This window comes from Schistocerca nitens, chromosome 4 (genome assembly GCF_023898315.1).
Source record: "Schistocerca nitens isolate TAMUIC-IGC-003100 chromosome 4, iqSchNite1.1, whole genome shotgun sequence".
Classification (NCBI taxonomy): Eukaryota; Metazoa; Arthropoda; class Insecta; order Orthoptera; family Acrididae; genus Schistocerca; species Schistocerca nitens.
In genome coordinates, this window is record NC_064617.1 from 966,800,025 (window position 1) to 966,821,463 (window position 21,439).

At 43.3% G+C, this 21,439-nt stretch overlaps 1 protein-coding gene across 3 annotated transcripts in view; it reads right to left on the reverse strand.

Moving 5' to 3' along the window:
• LOC126253646 (rho guanine nucleotide exchange factor 10) overlaps window positions 1–21,439 on the reverse strand; it is a 579,883-nt gene that overhangs the window by 345,830 nt on the left and 212,614 nt on the right. Inside the window, exon 1 of one of the 3 annotated variants that reach the window (XM_049955150.1) lies at window positions 1,271–1,399. The exons of the other annotated variants lie outside the window; for them this stretch is intronic. Within the exon in view, the coding sequence (XP_049811107.1) occupies window positions 1,271–1,307 (37 nt within the window). The 5' untranslated portion in view covers window positions 1,308–1,399. Of the gene's footprint in view, window positions 1–1,270; window positions 1,400–21,439 lie in introns of those variants that run through there. 3 annotated transcript variants of the gene reach the window in all.

Below are 21,439 nucleotides of genomic sequence, written 5' to 3' on the forward strand. Positions count from 1 at the left end.
ACGAATGTCTATCCCCAGATTGAAAGAGCTGAATGACAAATACGTGACAAGTAAGAATTGTCAACATTAAATACGATTATTCACACCATGTATTCAGGCAAATGAAATGTAAAAACACTGCAATGAAGAATTTCCCAAAGAAAGACCATAAAGCCTTTTTTTCAGGCGTTACTGAACGTAAAGCAGCACACAGTGTGTGTCTGATAAAATCTCCGGTAAAGGATAGAATCCTAACAACACAGATTATCGTGGAAAATGATGATGGTTCACAGATAACTCATCTGTGAACCAAATCAGCTATTACGATGACATCAATTAAGAGCACAAGGAACATATCGTTGGATGTGCGGCGTAAAGGACAAATGATACTACTGCTCAGAGTAAACACAGAGACCTCCGTACAAACGATGAGAACTAATTAGCTACGTTCCGATACACATGCGAAGGAATTATTTACTACATTTTAACTGGCTACGTAACTGTAGAACTACTTAGTCTTGATCCCACGATGTGACACTCTACTCAACTGTGCTATTTTCTTTCACAACAATGCGGTTCCATTGTTTCAAACACAAAGCTACGGGTTGACATGAGCTACATGATTAGGCTTCACAGTGAATATCACGAAACTGAACTGAAACTACAAGCTACTGTACCTACCCACGATTTAGTTTTTATTTCCATTACGCATTTCGAAGAGTTAAACTCCACCCTAAAGATCATTCATCTCATTGGAAACAGCGCCAAAGCATACATAAAATTAATACATGTCTTATTAATAACGCAGATCTACCTCACTATGATCTAATATTCTTAAACGGATGGTGGAAATAAGTTGTTACTGGATAGAACTTTTAGTTTCAATTGATGATGCACATTTATACGGAGGGATTTCCAACGAAAGTCTATCGCTTAGAGAGAACACTAGCTTGTATTTGTTCTTATAACGGGAAGGACAGAAGAAGGCGTCTACGCCAGACCTCAACAAGTAGCCTACTAATACAGGTGTGAGCGTCACGCTTCCACCACACAACGCCGCAGCACCAACAGGTTGGCAAAGCTTCCGCCCCCGCTCTCGAGCAATGCCTTTGCTGCGAGTTTCTGAAGGCGCGCCTGCTGTACTTTTTTTTTTTCCCCCTTCACTCGGCGACCCTCACAGCCCATCTCCACGCCGACATCCTCCTAGGTTTCTGCGCCGATCCCCTCGCACTACTAACTGGACTGTACACTCGGTTCCCGCAAGGAGAGAGCACGCACAACGCACACTCACATTTGATGAGCACGACGCCATTGTGCGGGTCATCCATGCTGGCTGCTTTCGCTCGCTCTGGACCGTCTCGTGCGCGCCGGCGACGTCGGGAACATGGCCTGCCAGAGCGGACGGGATGAAGCACTCGCGGACACTGCCACAACGAGACTGGCCCGCGCGCGCCGGAGACAGAAGACGCGCGCCGCCGCGCCGCGGAGCCAGCGCCTCTGGTGGCCGCCCGGCGGGGTATTATACTAGCCGCGCAACAAACATGCGCTCCACAGACTGCAACTATGCTATGCTTCGCAATATCACAGGACCGAGAGCAATAGAGAACATCGATCACTGGACCGTATCATGTATCTACACCGCATTTCATAGAGCTCCCGACTAACAGCTTCAACGGGGGCCATTGCATATGAGAAACACGCACCCAAAAGAAGACAAAACACTCGAAACAAAACATACGCCACCCGAAACGATACGTGCTCGGAACAAAAAACAAGGCACGCTCGAGACAACGTAACTAAACATGATAAAGTAAAAAAACTTAACTAATCGAAACACGACAAAATGTGACAACAAAACATGCTACATACGAAATAAAACGAGAAACCGACGACAAAAGACATTTTTCGGCCAACAGACAAAAGTCGTCAATATCCACATATGACATATACGACCGACACAAGCATAAACGTCCTAAGTTGGAAACGTTATTACGTAAAAAAAGGCTGACGAAAAATACCATATCTTTAACCATAGGTTCATGTAAGTTGGCAACTCATAAAACATAGCAAGAAACTTTTTCAAGATAAAAGTCGCATGTTGTCAAAAAACAAAGCATTAACAGTTCTTGCAAGCCTTGTATTGTTTAACACAACTTGCTGAATCTGTTTTCTGTAATGATCTATAATTTGTCATGTTGTGTGTGTTTTTTATATCTATACGGTAAATATTTGTTTGTCCTTATATTTAGGTTTTTAATCATACAAAGTGTACTAGGGGTGTAAGAACGCTTAGCTCGGACACCTGCAGCAAAGAACTAATAATAGCAGGCGCGTAACGAAAGAATACAAGACGCGAGAAACAAAACAAAGCAATACAGAAGTGCCACATAACAGACAAAGCAAGGCTACATAAATACGTATAAAGTAAGCAAATAAATAACGCAAAAGAATCGGCTTTTTTTAAAATTGCAGTTTTATATTATCCAACAATACAAAAAAATGGCTCTTGGCACTATGGGACTTAACATCGGAAGTCATCAGTCCCGTAGACTTAGAACTACTGAAACCTAACTAACCTAAGTACATTACACACATCCATGCCCGAGGCAGGATTCGAACCTGCGACCGTAGCAACAGCGCGGCTCTAGACTGAAGCGCCTAGAACCGCTCGGCCACAACGGCCGGCTTCCAACAATACACTACTACGATAATATAAGCTAAGCTAATTTATGACCATTGATCTTCCCCTTCTTTGCATACTTCACAACTTTTCTCCTGCGACTGACTGTACGCTCTAAAAGAACCTTAGTGAAACTTTCCTACAACGTTCTAGAAGCAGCCTCTCAGTAAACTTCCTGCATTTTTTTTATCAACCTACTAATAAAATGAGATCTGCTAATATGTGGAAGTGACAGTATTATTTCTGTTTAATGCAGCGTGGTCGTCGTTGTCGTCTTCGAAGCATCTCCGTAAATACACTCCTGGAAATGGAAAAAAGAACACATTGACACCGGTGTGTCAGACCCACCATACTTGCTCCGGACACTGCGAGAGGGCTGTACAAGCAATGATCACACGCACGGCACAGCGGACACACCAGGAACCGCGGTGTTGGCCGTCGAATGGCGCTAGCTGCGCAGCATTTGTGCACCGCCGCCGTCAGTGTCAGCCAGTTTGCCGTGGCATACGGAGCTCCATCGCAGTCTTTAACACTGGTAGCATGCCGCGACAGCGTGGACGTGAACCGTATGTGCAGTTGACGGACTTTGAGCGAGGGCGTATAGTGGGCATGCGGGAGGCCGGGTGGACGTACCGCCGAATTGCTCAACACGTGAGGCGTGAGGTCTCCACAGTACATCGATGTTGTCGCCAGTGGTCGGCGGAAGGTGCACGTGCCCGTCGACCTGGGACCGGACCGCAGCGACGCACGGATGCACGCCAAGACCGTAGGATCCTACGCAGTGCCGTAGGGGACCGCACCGCCACTTCCCAGCAAATTAGGGACACTGTTGCTCCTGGGGTATCGGCGAGGACCATTCGCAAACGTCTCCATGAAGCTGGGCTACGGTCCCGCACACCGTTAGGCCGTCTTCCGCTCACGCCCCAACATCGTGCAGCCCGCCTCCAGTGGTGTCGCGACAGGCGTGAATGGAGGGACGAATGGAGACGTGTCGTCTTCAGCGATGAGAGTCGCTTCTGCCTTGGTGCCAATGATGGTCGTATGCGTGTTTGGCGCCGTGCAGGTGAGCGCCACAATGAGGACTGCATACGACCGAGGCACACAGGGCCAACACCCGGCATCATGGTGTGGGGAGCGATCTCCTACACTGGCCGTACACCACTGGTGATCGTCGAGGGGACACTGAATAGTGCACGGTACATCCAAACGGTCATCGAACCCATCGTTCTACCATTCCTAGACCGGCAAGGGAACTTGCTGTTCCAACAGGACAATGCACGTCCGCACGTATCCCGTGCTACCCAACGTGCTCTAGAAGGTGTAAGTCAGCTACCCTGGCCAGCAAGATCTCCGGATCTGTCCCCCATTGAGCATGTTTGGGACTGGATGAAGCGTCGTCTCACGCGGTCTGCACGTCCAGCACGAACGCTGGTCCAACTGAGGCGCCAGGTGGAAATGGCATGGCAAGCCGTTCCACAGGACTACATCCAGCATCTCTACGATCGTCTCCACGGGAGAATAGCAGCCTGCATTGTTGCGAAAGGTGGATATACACTGTACTAGTGCCGACATTGTGCATGCTCTGTTGCCTGTGTCTATGTGCCTGTGGTTCTGTCAGTGTGATCATGTGATGTATCTGACCCCAGGAATGTGTCAAAAAAGTTTCCCCTTCCTGGGGCAATGAATTCACGGTGTTCTTATTTCAATTTCCAGGAGTGTACTACAAGCTGCATTCATTTGACTCAGCTTCTTCGCGTTAAGCCTTGATCTCCGCCTGCAGTTTTTAACCTCCCGGCCCCCCCACCCACCCAACCAACTGAAGTAGTCCGAGACGAAATAAGTTACCTTGGTCAATGAATACGAGAACTACTACTTTCACGAGGTGCTGAAAATGGCTGCCGTACATATTACAGCTCTGTGCTGATTCATCAAATTACGGCAAGCGTAGCAGCTCTGCTTGGGAGATTTCAGCAACGGCGTTGTCAACAAAATAGTGTCTCTCTTCCAGTTTGATACAGCTAATTACGACGTGTGCCACAGGCAAAAACCACAGGGAGATAGAAAGCTTGGATGCCAGGAGATTTTATCGTCTGACCATCATCAAACACCCGATGAACACTTAGCACATTTGCATGCGCTGACTGCGCAATTTCTCCATCTAGCTGGAAATACCAGTGCAATAGTTATCTAATGTCAGTTGTTCCACAAGTGGATTAAACGGAATCCGGATAGGAAATTACATAAGGGCGGCTTTTGTGCGTTTTTTAAAGTCACTCTAACACAATAGTTTCATGTATATCTGTATCTACATGATTACTCTGCTCTTCACAAAAGTGCCTGGCAGAGGGTTGAATGAATCAGCTTCATGCTATCTCTCTACCGTTCCATTCTCGAACGAACGCTGGAAAAAAGAGCACATAAATTTTTCTGTGCGAGCCCTGATTTCTCTTATTTTATCGCGATGATCATTTCTCCCTATGTAGGTGGGTGCCAACAGAATGTTTTCGCAATCGGAGGAGAAAACTAGCGATTGAAATTTCATGAGAAGATTCCGTCTCAACGAAAATCGCCTTTGTTTTAGTAATTGCCACTCAAATTCACATATCATGTCCGTGACACTATCTCTCCTATTTCGCGATAATACAAAACGAGCTGTCCTTCTTTGTACTTTTTCGATGTCATCCGTCAGTCCCACCTGATGCGGATCCCACACCGCACAGCAATACTCCGGAATAGGGCGGACAAACGTAGTGTAAGCAGTCTCTTTGGTAGACCTGTTGCACCTTCCAAGTGTTCTGCCAATGAATCGCAGTCTTTGGTTTGCTCTAGCTACAATATTGCCTATGTGATCGTTCCAATTTAGGTTATTTGTAATTGTAATCCCTAAGTATTTAATTTAACTTACAGCCTTCAGATTTGTGTGACTTATCGTGTAATCGAAATTTAGCTGACTTCTTTTAGTACTCGTGTGAATAAATTCACACATTTCTTTATTCAGGGTGAATTGCCACTTTTCCCACCAGACCGGTATCTTAACTAAATCATTTTGCAAGTCGTTCTGATCATCTGATGACTTTACAAGACGGTAAATGACAGCATCATCTGCAAACAATCGAAGACGGCTACTCTCCTACGTCGTTAATATAGATCAGGAACAATAGAGGGCCTATAACAGTTCTCTGTTTTACTCGATGACTTTCCCTCTGTTACTACGAACTGTGGCCTTTCTGACAGGAAATCACGAATCCAGTCGCACAACTGAGCCGATATTCCATAGGGACGCAGTTTGGTTAGAAGACGCTTGTGAGGAACGGTGTCGAAAGCCTTCTGGAAATCTAAAAATATGGAATCAATTTGATATCCCCTGTCGATAGCACTTACTACTTCATGAGTATACAGAGCTAGTTGTGTTTCGCAAGAACGATATTTTCTGAATCCGTGCTGACTATATGTCAATAAGTTTGTTTAGTTCGAATTCATTAATTTCAGTAGAAGTGCGAGTTATGCAAAATTCTGTGCTCAATCCGACATTAATGCAGTGTTGCCACCTCCTTTCTGCCTGAAGCAGGAACTGCACACACGTTTCTGTTGTTGGAGGTTAATCCACCGAAGCGTGTTATGGCAGGTCAGGCAAGGCAAGTTGACAGTAGACAGAGAGAATTGGGCAGTTGAGAAACAAAGCGGGCAGCGAGTGAGAAAGCGGGCGCCATGCGGAACTCTGGCACAAAGGCGGCGAATGATCACACCCGACGAAACAGAAGAGCCAGGCTAATGCGGGTACGCTACTGGAAACTCCACTACGTACACCGCCTTCAAATAAAGTCTACACTGCGAATCGTCGCTATACGTCGCCGACAGACGTTGAGGAATACACGGAACATTAGAAGCTCACCGGGGAAAACATTAGTCACGCCCTGAAACAACACACTGGTTACTGTGGAGCGCTGTACATAGTGCAGAACAGCTACCACGCAATCACGTGACGCTGTACCGCTTACCTAACGCCGGTATCACACTATCAAATTTCTTTGTCAAAGGTTAGATCAAATATTCGTCTAATATATTTCGCCAAGATCTTTGACATGGCGCTAAAAAGGGGTATTACACACACATCATATTTCTCGTCAAAGTTCAAGATGGGTGACAACAACTTGTTATTAACCGCAGCAGTTGCGTGTACCAAAATGGTTCAAATGGCTCTGAGCACTATGGGACTTAACAGCTGTGGTCATCAGTCCCCTAGAACTTAGAACTACTTAAACCTAATTAACCTAAGAACATCACACACATCCATGCCCGAGGCAGGATTCGAACCTGCGACCGTAGCAGTCGCACGGTTCCGGACTGCGCGCCTAGAACCGCGAGACCACCGCGGCCGGCCTGGGTATACCACAATTGCACTGTGTGCACATGCGGAAGAGAAGCGGGGGAAAAAAGAAACGTACCTGGGCGAAGCGTTCAACAAAACTTGTTACGTGAGCTTATAGTGGAGGACGTCAAGTCGTACATCAATTACTTAAAAATGGATGAGCATACATTTCTGTATGTGCTCAGTGAAGTGTATCCTCGTATCACAAAGCACTTAAGAACTGCTATATCTGTATAAGTCGGGCTCACTATAACACTCCGATTCCTTGCTGCAGGAGAGAGTCAGGTTAGGTTAGGTTAGGTTAGGTCTCCAATCTTCTTCATCTATTTTTGTATTCAGGGTACCTCACGTTGTAAAGCGCCTCATCAGCTTCATACATCTCTATTAATTTTGTAGTTGTCGGCACACACCAATTGTATTTACCGGCAATGTTTATAAAAACACTACAGACGACAGAACGCTGCAGCGATGCTAGCGCTCCACGTGGTAACATGCCACATTGCAGTGAACAGAAGACAAGCGGCTTGTTTGATCAAACCTACAGCAAGGCCCTAGATTTGATGAAATATTTGATGACATTTGGCAATGTTCCCTATTACACCATCAAATTTCTTTGAAAAAGATATTGGACAAAGAAATTTGATAGTGTAATACCAGCCTAAGTCATCTACATCCATACTCCGCAAGCCATCTGACGGTGTGTGGCGGAGGGTATTTCGAGTACCTCTATCGGTTCTCCCTTCTATTCCAGTCTCGTATCGTTCGTGGAAAGAAAGATTCTCGGTATGCCTCTGCTGGAGTTTATCTATCATCTGCGTAACGCTTTCGCGATTACTAAATGATCCTGTAACGAAGCGCGCTGCTCTCCGTTGGATCTTCTGTCTCTCTTCTATCAACCCTATCTGGTACGGATCCCACACTGCTGAGCAGTATTCAAGCAAAGGGCGAACAAGTGTACTGTAACCTACTTCCTTTATTTTCGGGCTGCATTTCCTTAGGATTCTTCCAATGAATCTCAGTCTGGCATCTGCTTTACCGACGATTAATTTTATATGGTCAGTCCATTTTAAATCACTCCTAATCCGTACTCCCAGATAATTTATGAAATTAACTGCTTCCAGTTGCTGACCTGCTATATTGTAGCTAAATGATAAGGCATCTTTCTTTCTATGTATTCTCAGCACATTACATTTGTCCACATTGAGATTCAATTGCCATTCCCTGCACCATGCGTCAATTCGTTGCAGATCCTCCTGCATTTCAGTACAGTTTTCCATTGTTACAACCTCTCTATATACCACAGCTTCATCCTCAAATAGCCACAGTGAACTTCCGATGTTATTCACAAGGTCATTTTATATATTGTGAATAGCAACGGTCCTATGACACTCCCCTGCGGCACACCTGAAATCACTCTTACTTCGGAGGACTTCCCTCCATTGAGAATGACATGCTGCGTTCACGAGTGTGGGTGTTACGTACAAGTCGGTTTTATGTAGGAGATGTGACAGAATGCTAGGGTAGAACTTGTCTAAAAGAAACACACTATTGCTCGCCACCCATGTAACACGGCGTAAGAAAAGATACTAAGCGACACGAGGGCCATGCCTTGTCAGTGAATGCCGGTCTGTCTCCACCTGTTTCGCAGCGAACATCGCACAAGGAACTGTAAGAAATGTAAATTTGGAGTTTCGTAGCAAGCAGTCGTAACGGGAGATAAAACTGCACGTTTGCGATGGGGCACTGAACACACAAACTTGCCAGTAGCTGACCGGAGGCGAGTAGTGTGGTCTGAAAAATCATCATCGACTGCATCGATGGTAAGACGAGGCGTTTAACCCTTAGGCCGGTATTACACTATCAAATTTCTTTGTGAAAGATTTGATCAAAGATGTGATCCAATATTCCGTCCAATATATTTGACAAAGATCTTTGACGTAGCGCTAGAAGGGGTATTACACTGTCATCAAATTTTTCGTCAAAGTTCAAGATGGCTGACAACAACTTGTTATTAACCTCAGCAGTTGTACGTACCCCAATTGCATTGTGTGCACATGCGGAAAAGAAGTGGGGGAAAAAATGGAACCATACATACGAGGTTGACAGTCTTAAAAGTCCTGGGATTACAACTTGATAATTAACAAATCTGTATTTGCAATTCGAGTGTTAGCAGACATAGGCAACATAAAAATGAAAAAGCTTGCATACTTTGCCTACTTTCATTCCATAATGTCATATGGCATAATATTTTGGGATAAATCTTGAAGTCAAACAAAAGTTTTCAGAATCCAAAAGCGTGTAATACGTATTATTTGTGGAGTAAATTCACAGACGTCCTGCAGAAACCTCTTCAAAGAATTGGGCAGTTCATACAAACAATACCAGGAACAAAAATGATCTGCACAAGGACTTAAAAGCACTTACTTTAGTTCAAAAATGGGTCCACTACTCAGGAACACTCATTTTCAATAATTTGCCAGGAAACATAAAAAATTTAGTTAGAAATAAAGATCAGTTTAAAAGGAGCCTGAAAGACTTACTACTGGCCAACTCCTTCTACTCCATTGGCGAAATTTTTAATAGAAACAAATGATGTATTGTATTTATTCATACTATTAGTATTGTTATTTCAGCTTAAAAAAATCGACATGTTCCACATCCACGAGGATCTCCTCAGCACGGATCTATGGAACGAAAATCTAATCTAATCTGGGTGAAGCCGTGGGTTTTACGACGACACGATAAAAGCATTCAACAAAACTTGTTACGTGAGTTTACAGTGGAAGACGTCAAGTCGTACATCAATTACTTAAGAATGGATGAGCATACATTTCTGTATGTGCTCAGTGAAGTGTATCCTCATATCACAAAGCACAATATTCACTTAAGAATTGCTACATCTGCAGAAGACAGGCTCACTGTAACACTCCGATTCCTTGCTACAGGAGAGGGTTATGTTAGGTTAGGTCAGGTCTCCAATCTTCTTAATCTATTTTGTATTCAGGGTGCCTCATCAGCTTCAGACATCTCTATTAATTTTGTAGTTGTCGGCACACACCAACTGTATTTACCGGCAATGGTTTTAAAAACACTACAGACGACAGAACGCTGCAGCGATGCTAGCGCTCCATGTGGTAACGTGTCACATTGCAGTGAACAGAGGACAAGCGGTTTCTTTGATCAAATATACAGCGAGGCCCTAGATTTGATCAAATATTGGACGACATTTGACAAAGTCCCTATTACACTATCAAATATCTTTGACAAAGTTATTGGACAAAGATATTGGACAAAGAAATTTGATAGTGTAACACCGGCATTAGTGTGTGCAGGGTACATTCCCGGCCGCAGGCGGTTCTGCGACATTTTGAGTGTGTCTTTCGTACGATGACTGGGGCTACCAATAATTCATGTCACCGACAACGTTTTCGGATCAAAAAATGGTTCAAATGGCACTGAGCACTATTGGATTTAACATCTAAGCTCATCAGTCCCCTAGTCTTAGAACTACTTAAACATAACTAACCTAAGGACATCACGCACATCCATGCCCGAGAGAAGATTCGAACCTGCGACCGTAGCGGTCGCGCGGTTCCAGGCTGAAGCGCCTAGAACTGCTCGGCCGCAACGGCCGGCCACGTTTTCGGTACCATGTGTGTCCCTTTCTTATACAGCTTCACAATGAGTGTGCTGCAGACACTCCTGTCTTAAAAGACGACATCAGCCGTGTACACAAGGTTTCAAGCGTATGTTCCTGGTCTGACGGACACTGGTGAAGCGTCTTAACAAATCTCTATTTGCAATGCGAATTGTGTCAGACATAGGGGATATAAAAATGAAAAAGCTGGCATACTATGCTTACTTTCATTGCATAATGTCATATGGGATTATTTTTTGGGGCAATTCATCAAGCCAAGCTAAAGTTTTCCTGTCACAGAAACGTGCAGTAAGAGTTATATGTGGTGTGGACTCAACAACATCCTGCAGAAGTCTGTTTAGGGAACTGGGGATACTAACTACTGCTTCCCAATATATTTATTCCTTAATGAAATTTATCATTAAAAATATATCACTTTTTCAAACCAACAGCTCAATTCATAGAATTAATACCAGAAATAAGAATAATCTTCACAAGGATTTAAAGTCACTTACTCTTGTACAAAAAGGTGTGCATTATTCAACAACACACATTTTCAATAACTTGCAGGCATCCATATAAAGCTTAACAACCAATGAAATTCAGTTTAAGAGAAGCCTAAAGGATTTATTGGTGGCCAACTCCCTCTACTCCAGTGATGAATTTCTCAGTAGAACAAACTGATTTGTGTGTGTGTGTGTGTGTGTGTGTGTGTGTGTGTGTGTGTGTGTGTGTGTGAGCACAATCTAACTTCTGCACCAGTTCAGTGCAGTAATGTGTTCACTGTAAATCAGTATTTAGTAGTTGTATTACACGTTTACTACCTTATAAATAAACAAAAAGCTTTTTTATTTTAAATTCAATGCATTAGTATTTGTAAAATGATTCTTTCATGTAGTGCTCACTAAAAAATGACGACCATGCCACTTGGGACCTGTGAAGTGGTAGATTAGCTTATACAGGGTGTTTCAAAAATGACCGGTATATTTGAAACGGCAATAAAAACTAAACGAGCAGCGATAGAAATACACCGTTTGTTGCAATATGCTTGGGACAACAGTACATTTTCAGGCGGACAAACTTTCGAAATTACAGTAGTTACAATTTTCAACAACAGATGGCGCTGCAAGTGATGTGAAAGATATAGAAGACAACGCAGTCTGTGGGTGCGCCATTCTGTACGTCGTCTTTCTGCTGTAAGCGTGTGCTGTTCACAACGTGCAAGTGTGCTGTAGACAACATGGTTTATTCCTTAGAACAGAGGATTTTTCTGGTGTTGGAATTCCACCGCCTAGAACACAGTGTTGTTGCAACAAGACGAAGTTTTCAACGGAGGTTTAATGTAACCAAAGGACCGAAAAGCGATACAATAAAGGATCTGTTTGAAAAATTTCAACGGACTGGGAACGTGACGGATGAACGTGCTGGAAAGGTAGGGCGACCGCGTACGGCAACCACAGAGGGCAACGTGCAGCTAGTGCAGCAGGTGATCCGACAGCGGCCTCGGGTTTCCGTTCGCCGTGTTGCAGCTGCGGTCCAAATGACGCCAACGTCCACGTATCGTCTCATGCGCCAGAGTTTACACCTCTATCCATACAAAATTCAAACGCGGCAACCCCTCAGCGCCGCTACCATTGCTGCACGAGAGACATTCGCTAACGATATAGTGCACAGGATTGATGACGGCAATATGCATGTGGGCAGCATTTGGTTTACTGACGACGCTTATTTTTACCTGGACGGCTTCGTCAATAAACAGAACTGGCGCATATGGGGAACCGAAAAGCCCCATGTTGCAGTCCCATCGTCCCTGCATCCTCAAAAAGTACTGGTCTGGGCCGCCATTTCTTCCAAAGGAATCATTGGCCCATTTTTCAGATCCGAAGCGATTACTGCATCACGCTATCTGGACATTCTTCGTGAATTTGTGGCGGTACAAACTGCCTTAGACGACATTGCGAACACCTCGTGGTTTATGCAAGATGGTGCCCGGCCACATCGCACGGCCGACGTATTTAATTTCCTGAATGAATATTTCGATGATCGTGTGATTGCTTTGGGCTATCCGAAACATACAGGAGGCGGCGTGGATTGGCCTCCCTATTCGCCAGACATGAACCCCTGTGACTTCTTTCTGTGGGGACACTTGAAAGACCAGGTGTACCGCCAGAATCCAGAAACAATTGAACAGCTGAAGCAGTACATCTCATCTGCATATGAAGCCATTCCGCCAGACACGTTGTCAAAGGTTTCGGGTAATTTCATTCAGAGACTACGCCATATTATTGCTACGCATGGTGGATATGTGGAAAATATCGTACTATAGAGTTTCCCAGACCGCAGCGCCATCTGTTGTTGAAAATTGTAACTACTGTAATTTCGAAAGTTTGTCTGCCTGAAAATGTACTGTTGTCCCAAGCATATTGCAACAAACGGTGTATTTCTATCGCTGCTCGTTTAGTTTTTATTGCCGTTTCAAATATACCGGTCATTTTTGAAACACCCTGTATGTTTGAGTTGTAAATATTTGTCATGTATTGTTTTTCTGACATGTTCTACATCCTGGAGGACCTCCTCACTACGGATCAATTGGAATGAAAGTAAATCTAATCTAATCTAATCACGCACCCTACCGCAGCCCCACTGGTCCGCTAGATCAGCCCGTCTTAACCCCACAGAAAACACGTGGTAGTATCTGGAACAGAGGGTGAAACTTAATCAGTACAATAAGTACCCTCCGCCACACACCGTAAGGTGGCTCGCGGAGTATAGATGTAGATCATCATCCCTGCAAAATTGGCAGCCGTAACGAATCTAACCATGGAGTATCTACAGGTGGATACGGCGTGCCTGAAGAAACACGTGGACTGTCTTCTTCCTTGCCGATTTGAGAACATTATCGAGGCTGCAGGCTGTATTTCGCGCTGCCAGCGTGGTGTCTCCAAGAATTCACTCTTTTTTTGTTACGTATCCTCATTTTTCTCGCTAAGAAACATTCTTATCCCCCCCATTTTATGAAAGCCTACATGGGATGATTTATGAACAAATACTCCAGAGCGTAACTGGAAAACGTTAATTAAAAGGTTAACTTCCGCTGCTAATTCTTAATCCGTTACTATAAAAGCTAACTTTGTTAATCGTTAAAGCGTTACTTTCCAGGAGATTTATCGGAAGTTAACCGTTACCTCGTGTTAGTAAACTTTACGTTGTGGGTGTAGTGAAACAAGCAACTGAATCTGAAGTATTACCGTTGCTTAAGCAAAAACGTTTTGTTTGGGGAAGTTTAGGCAGCACATCTAAGACAAATAAAAAACAGTTTCATCACTTAAATTTATAATGATTTATCTGTCAATGTTAAATCACGGGAGAATGAAAACACTGGAGAATCAGATGGTATCTGACATAAGGTGCATATTTTCCTTCATGACGATCAATATGTTGAAAGTTTCCATCCGAGAGCGAGGCTCGATTAGGAGACAAAATGTCTTTGCCCACAAAAAAAACTCGTTTGACTGCAGCGTTTGAGGGTATGGGATCATCATGTTTAATCCCCACGAAATACCGCATTGTTGACTGAATCTTTTGATTTCACGTCCAGCCACATTCTAACTAGGCTCTGGGCTCTATTTCGTACAGATCTTACTACTAGGCTTCTTTTTTAAATCGTTGTTACAGCTAGGATCTGATTTCGTAATTTAATATAAACAGTCAACCCACTAACAAAAAGTAGTACTTAATGCGAAGTTAGCAAACAAACAACCAACAGGTAACATCCAGTTCTCCTCGCTCGCACTGGATTGTTTACCTCAATCGTTCGTATCCCGGCGTAGCCACATCCCTACATGACCCAAATTCGCCAAAACATGATTTCCGCGGGCGCCGCGGCGTCATTTTTGTCACAAATAGTAGGCACCCAATTAAGAATTAACGGACTAAAAGTTAACGAAAGTTAAAGAGCCCGTTAACATGTTCTAAATTTAACGTAAAAGATAATCCGTTGCTTGAAACGTTAATTTCGATAATTAACGATCGATGGTTCAAAAAATGGCTCTGAGCACTATGGGACTTAACATCTGAGGTCATGAGTCCCCTAGAACTTACAACTACTTAAACCTAACTAACCTAAGGACATCACACACACACACACACACACACACACATGCCCGAGGCAGGATTCGAACCCGCGACCGTAGCGGTCGCGCGGTTCTCGGCTGAAGCGCCTAGAACCGCTTTTTTTTTTTTTTTTAATCTTATTTTGTTCGCTTTCGTTCGTTGCATTGGCTCGGGGCGGACGCCGCAAGACATCCGTTTCAGTTCGTTGTTGATCGGTGCACACAGTTTTTTTTTTATTACAGAGGGCAGCTAACCCTCTGACCGAACACGCTGAGCTACCGTCCCGGCGTTACCGCTCGGTCACACTGGCCGGCAACGATCAATGGATTAACAGTTTTGTGCACAGCTATTTTGCGAAGGGTCTGAGAATGAATAACAAAAATATCATGACCGTTTTTCCGCACTTAGGCCTTATCTGGGCTACGTCCAGTACATCCTTCCCACAATTCAGTACTTCACGCTCCAAGAACCTCTTCAGGTTCTGACTTCTGATCTCGTTGGTATTTCGGTCTTCTGCTGTAATGTTTATTTCGTAAGTCTATATGAAAGCCTATTACTCTAGTGTACATGCCTTGTGAACAGTTTTATTTCCTTTTTTTCGGAGGTTCAAGGTGTTAATCGAGACGTGGATAGCCTCAGGCTACGCTTAGTACAGAGACACATGTTACACTGTATGGATTGGTAAGTCAACGCCCCCTGCGCGTGCGGGCTGGCTGTTGCGTGTGGCCTTTTGTTTCCATGGGAAGCCGATGTGTCTATCTGGCGCATCTGCCCGGGGCGTTTCCGGTTTCCGGTACAATCACCATTCGATCAACAGCCAGCGCAAACACAGCCTTACTGTGCGAGCCACACCAATCCTGAAGTAGGACTCGAGATGCGCGAATCGTCCCAACAGGTTCCGTACGTCTGGTGTGGCTCGCTACATTTAGTACTTCATATACGGTTTGACAGATGGAAGAAAAAAAAAAAAAAAAAAAAAAAAAAAAAAAAAAAAAAAAAAAAAGAAAGAAAAAAGAAAGTGTCGCCGAGTGACGCTACGTGACGAGAAAAATATTTTACTTCACAACAACGCAACTTTTTTTTCTGCTCATTGTGAAATTTTGAATCAATTACAATTTTTCTGAGTGTGTTACAGAGGAATATGGGGAGAAAACTAGTTAATGTTTGCAGGTCAACGTTTCGGAGAAACTCTAAAATGTGTTGCCTTTGCCAGCAAAGGCAGTTTCAGCCTGTTGTTGTTGTGGTCTTCAGTCCTGAGACTGGTTTGATGCAGCTCTCCATGCTACTCTATCCTGTGCAAGCTTCTTCATCTCCCAGTACCTACTGCAACCCACATCCTTCTGAATCTGCTTAGTGTATTCGTCTCTTGGTCTCCCTCTACGATTTTTACCCTCCACGCTGCCCTCCAATACTAAATTGGTGATCCCTTGATGCCTCAGAACATGTCCTACCAACCGATCTCTTCTTCTGGTCAAGTTGTGCCACAAACTTCTCTTCTCCCCAATCCTATTCAATACTTCCTCATTAGTTATGTGATCTACCCATCTAATCTTCAGCATTCTTCTGTAGCACCACATTTCGAAAGCTTCTATTCTCTTCTTGTCCAAACTATTTATCGTCCATGTTTCACTTCCATACATGGCTACACTCCATACAAATACTTTCAGAAATGACTTCCTGACACTTAAATCTATACTCGATGTTAACAAATTTCTCTTCTTCAGAAACGCTTTCCTTGCCATTGCCAGTCTACATTTTACATCCTCTCTACTTCGACCATCATCCGTTATTTTGCTCCCCAAATAGCATAACTCATCTACTACTTTAAGTGTCTCATTTCCTAATCCAATTCCCTCAACATCACCCGACTTAATTCGACTACATTCCATTATCCTCGTTTTGCTTTTGTTGATGTTCATCTTATATCCTCCCTTCAAGACACCATCCATTCCGTTCAACTGCTCTTCCAAGTCCTTTGCTGTCTCTGACAGAATTACAATGTAATCGGCGAACCTCAAAGTTTTTATTTCTCCTCCATGAATTTTAATACCTACTCCGAATTTTTCTTTTGTTTCCTTTACTGCTTGCTCAATATACAGATTGAACAACAACGGGGAGAGGCTACAACCCTGTCTTACTCCCTTCCCAACCACTGCTTCCCTTTCATGTCCCTCGACTCTTATAACTGCCATCTGGTTTCTGTACAAATTGTAAATAGCCTTTCGCTCGCTGTATTTTACCCCTGCCACCTTCGGAATTTGAAAGAGAGTATTCCAATCAACACTGTCAAAAGCTTTGTCTACAAATGCTAGAAACGTAGACTTGCCTTTCCTTAATCCATTCTCTAAGATAAGTCGTAGGGTCAGTATTGCCTCACGTGTTCCAGTGTTTCTACGGAATCCAAACTGATCTTCCCCGAGGTTGGCTTCTACTAGTTTTTCCATTCGTCTGTAAAGAATTCGTGTTAGTATTTTTCAGCTGTGACTTATTAAACTGATAGTTCGGTAATTTTCACATCTGTCAACACCTGCTTTCTTTCAGCCTAATTAGACATTTACTTAGCAACATTCGTAAAAATGTGTTGTGTCGGCAGATTTTATCTTCATGTTTAGTACATTTGCCAAGTAATTTCACAAAATGATTAACCATAGACATTAACGCGCGTCATTACGTCAATATTCATTTTTTACAGCTGTCGAACGGTGAGATCAAAAACACGTAAACCTATTTAAAAAAAAAATATCTGCTTAAATATCTCAGTAGGCAGGGAATATACGCGTGTAATTCCGCAGAAAAACACTCATTCTTTTTTCTACTACCACTTGCTGAGAATTTAAGTTTCCATATCTTGGTTTGTGGTATATTATGAGTTTCCGCGTTACTTGTACCGCACAGTTTTGAAGGTCAAACTGCAGCAAACAGGAGACAAAAGTGAAGGTATGTCTCATTGTGTAGAATCAGCACAAGTCGTAATATGTGGTGTTTCAATGATACGTGTTTCAATGATACGTCTGATATATCATCCCCGAAGGCTGTAAGACAGAAAATAGCTGTTCCACGGTTAGAAAAATGGCTCTGAGCACTATGGGACTTAACATCTGCGGTCATCAGTCCCCTAGAACTTAGAACTACTTAAATCTAACTAACCTAAGGACATCACACACATCCATGCCCGAGCCAGGATTCGAACCTGTAACCTTAGCAGTCGCGCGGTTCCGGACTGAAGTGCTTAGAACCGTTCGGCCATCGCGGCCGGTTCCGCGGTTAGAATTTTTTCCTTATTTATTTAATGTTGTCACGTACTCATGCTTCGTTGTAGCCAGACATAAGATCTCATCGTCTCAGATGGCATAGACAGGAGTCAGGTCACATGTAACATGCGTTTTCTCGCTGGTCAAGGGGCAGAGAAAGATTATAGGCGCTGTGCATACAGGTTCAAGGAGTGTTCGGTGAGAGCAGTTGCATATCTCGTAATCGGAGAGTAAGTGTGTGCACTAATTCTACTCTAAGGCATATTTTAGCTCTGTAACCATTCCAGCTTTGCTATTTGATCCATGTAATTGTCTAAATATTAAAAATATATTACTTGACTATCTAACGAAATGCACTGGAATTCTCAATCTATGATCGACTTCACGGGCACCTGCACTACTTCGAAGTATAGGGGACTGATGAACTCAGATGTTAAGTCCCATAGTGCTCAGAGCCAAATTTTTAAAGCAAACTGCTATTTGTTGCATTAAAAACCGCTATGTGTCACATTTGAAAACCCACTGCATTATTTATGTATTACTCGCTGGAAACTAATAGCTTCCTTTGCAGAATTATACTTAAAACACACAGTATTTCATATCACCTGCTTTCAGTTCGCTTGCGGGAAATAAACGTCCGCCGGCGGGAGTGGCCGAGCGGTTCTGGCGCTACAGTCTGAAGCCGCGCGACCGCTACGGTCGCAGGTTCGAATCCTGCCTCGGGCATGGATGTGTGTGATGTCCTTAGGTTAGTTAGGTTTAAGTAGTTCTAAGTTCTAGGGGACTTATGACCTCAGATGTTGAGTCCCATAGTGCTTAGAGCCAAATAAACGTCCACTTTTTCTGTCGATGTACTTCATTACCAAACTTCAGGCCCTACGGAAAGGGCTAAACAAACATATAGGCAAGAAATCGGCAGCAGACATGTTACGACGTTAGACTTCACAGAAGATAAAACGGGCAACAACGGAAAAATGTTTCGGGGGAGTCAAACATCACTCACACGCATAATGTAATCTACTAGATGGTTAACCCAGTGTACGGTGCAAATTCGCAATTGCAAGTGCGTATCGATTAGGCTTCCAGCGGATTTTTTATTTTATTTTCAGTATTTCATGTAATTATTGAGCGAATTTAGAAAGCTATAAAACGCTCAATAAGAGAGGAATGATCCTTACGTCAATAAGACAGTTTCATACAGTAGGACAATAGTTAAAAGTTAGAAATTGCATAACGTCTTTATGGCGCGCATATACCAAGACTACATTAATTCAGTATTTGAGAAAGAGCACTTAGCAACTTCCAACAAACTTTAAACATATTTTCAGATCTTTTTCATATTTTTCTCGCTTACAGGCTTAACGTGAAATGTTTAACACATTATATCATTGCTATAATAATCAGACGTTTGAAGCTGTTTTGCTCGTGGGAATTCGAGTCTTTCAGTAATACGGACTGGGAAAAGTTTATTGATGCATCAAAGCTATTTAATAATATTTCTAAGTATAATAGAGCATTTGAGGGCCCGTTTGCTCTTTTTTTCTTGAAAAACTTTTGAGTCTATGCACAGATGATCCATTAACCGGGTTGCCTGCTGTTTTTGTTCCCAGTTGCCACAGAAATAATATTTTTCTTAACTACTGAGCTGAAAATATCGGACACGTTCTGACAATTCAAAAATTCTCCACACGTTTTTAGGATTATTTGGTCGTCAGGCGTTGTACTCTACGTGAACCCCACAAGCACATCGCCAAGGACAAAAAAGCGTTCCACGCAGCCGCCTGCCTCTCTTACACGCCTCTAGTGCGCAGTGAATGGCGTGAGAACAGACAAGCGGGGTTCGAACCCCGGACGTGGACGGGGAGTGCCGGCTGGTCCCACTCCTAGCCAGCTGGTCTTTTGTCTGTTTTCCAGTGGGGGAGGGCTCACTGCCCTACCTTCTCCCCGTGTCACATCCACAGCAACCTACGGCTAAAATAATTTCCTGCTGCATAGGTTCACTATGAATTTGAAATTTGTGTGTGTTTTAACGGTTGTTTTCGAATAAAAGTTTAATATAAAAACGTTCGTTGTCCAAATGTGCGTTTAACGGTTGGGCTCGCCAAAATTCTACATTTATTTTATTAATTTCTGAACTAGGCTCAAATGTATCTGTAACCGTTTTACCGTGTAAGAAGGGAAATCGAATCACTGCTCGTTGCACCATTGGTAGTTGTGACACACTAAGGCAGAATGTCCACTACTTAACGCTAGCTGCTCACAACTGACTGGTCGATGCGCACTAGTTAGTCCGAACGGCCACCGTAGTTACTACACTTACGTCGCTTATAAGCCAGGAAAAAAAAGACACAATCTGGAAAGTATTTGGACGGACAGATTATTACTGTACCACGCACCTTTGAAATCACGGCGTGTTTCATAGTTCTGTCTCCATCCAAGAGTGATTTCATATTGTGGAGGCTATTTTTGTATGTTTTATGCTGCAGTTGGCGCCAACATACGCTCTACGGTAAAGATTTCTTTATGTGTGGTCCACAGGTACTGCCAAGTCCGTAATCATTTTTCTGTGTAGGTTTTTCCTTTCGTTTGAAATATATACTTTATTCCAGTTAATGGAAGTTAGCTAATTTCATCCCGGCTGGTCCTGGCGGAGGTTCGAGTCCTCCCTCGGGAATGTGTGTGTGTGTGTGTGTGTGTGTGTGTGTGTGTGTGTGTGTGTTTGTCCTTAGAATAATTTAGGTTAGGTAGTGTGTAAGCTTAGGGACTGATGACCTTAGCAGTCCAATAAGATTTCACACACATTTGAACATTTTTTAGTTTAATCCCTTTGGAGATTATGAAGTTGCATCACAATAAATATTGTTAAGCTTATAGCCTGTTGTGATCTACACATCACCGTGGGGAAAAAAGAGAGATCTGTACTGAGTCCTTAATAAGATTTTCGCACATATCACAGTAGGTACGAGCGTAACTAGCAGAGATTTGTTATCTTTGCTGGCACAGTGCCAAAGGCAGCATAAGAGTTCTGCTTTTCTCACTATACATATGGACTTGAAATCTGTGCTATTTGTGACCGTTCGCGAGACTACTGTTAGGGACACCATCACAGTCGTACATCATAACATGCTGTAAACGTAACTACATCTATTGTGACGTTGCTCGATAATGGCCAGGAGTGGCGAATTAGCTGGTCACTAAACTGTGAATTAAAGTGTTTATTCGTGCAGTACTTACAGACACAGTATCTAAAGTAAAATTTATGGAAGAACCATCTCGGCCCTTAGAAATACACACAAGTGTACAGCATGACCTATTCCCAATTCTTTTTAAATGTGCTCTAGAAAAAAAAAAAAAATGAGAATCTGGAGTGAAACACTGAATGAATATCAGATTTCACCCGTAAGATGGGG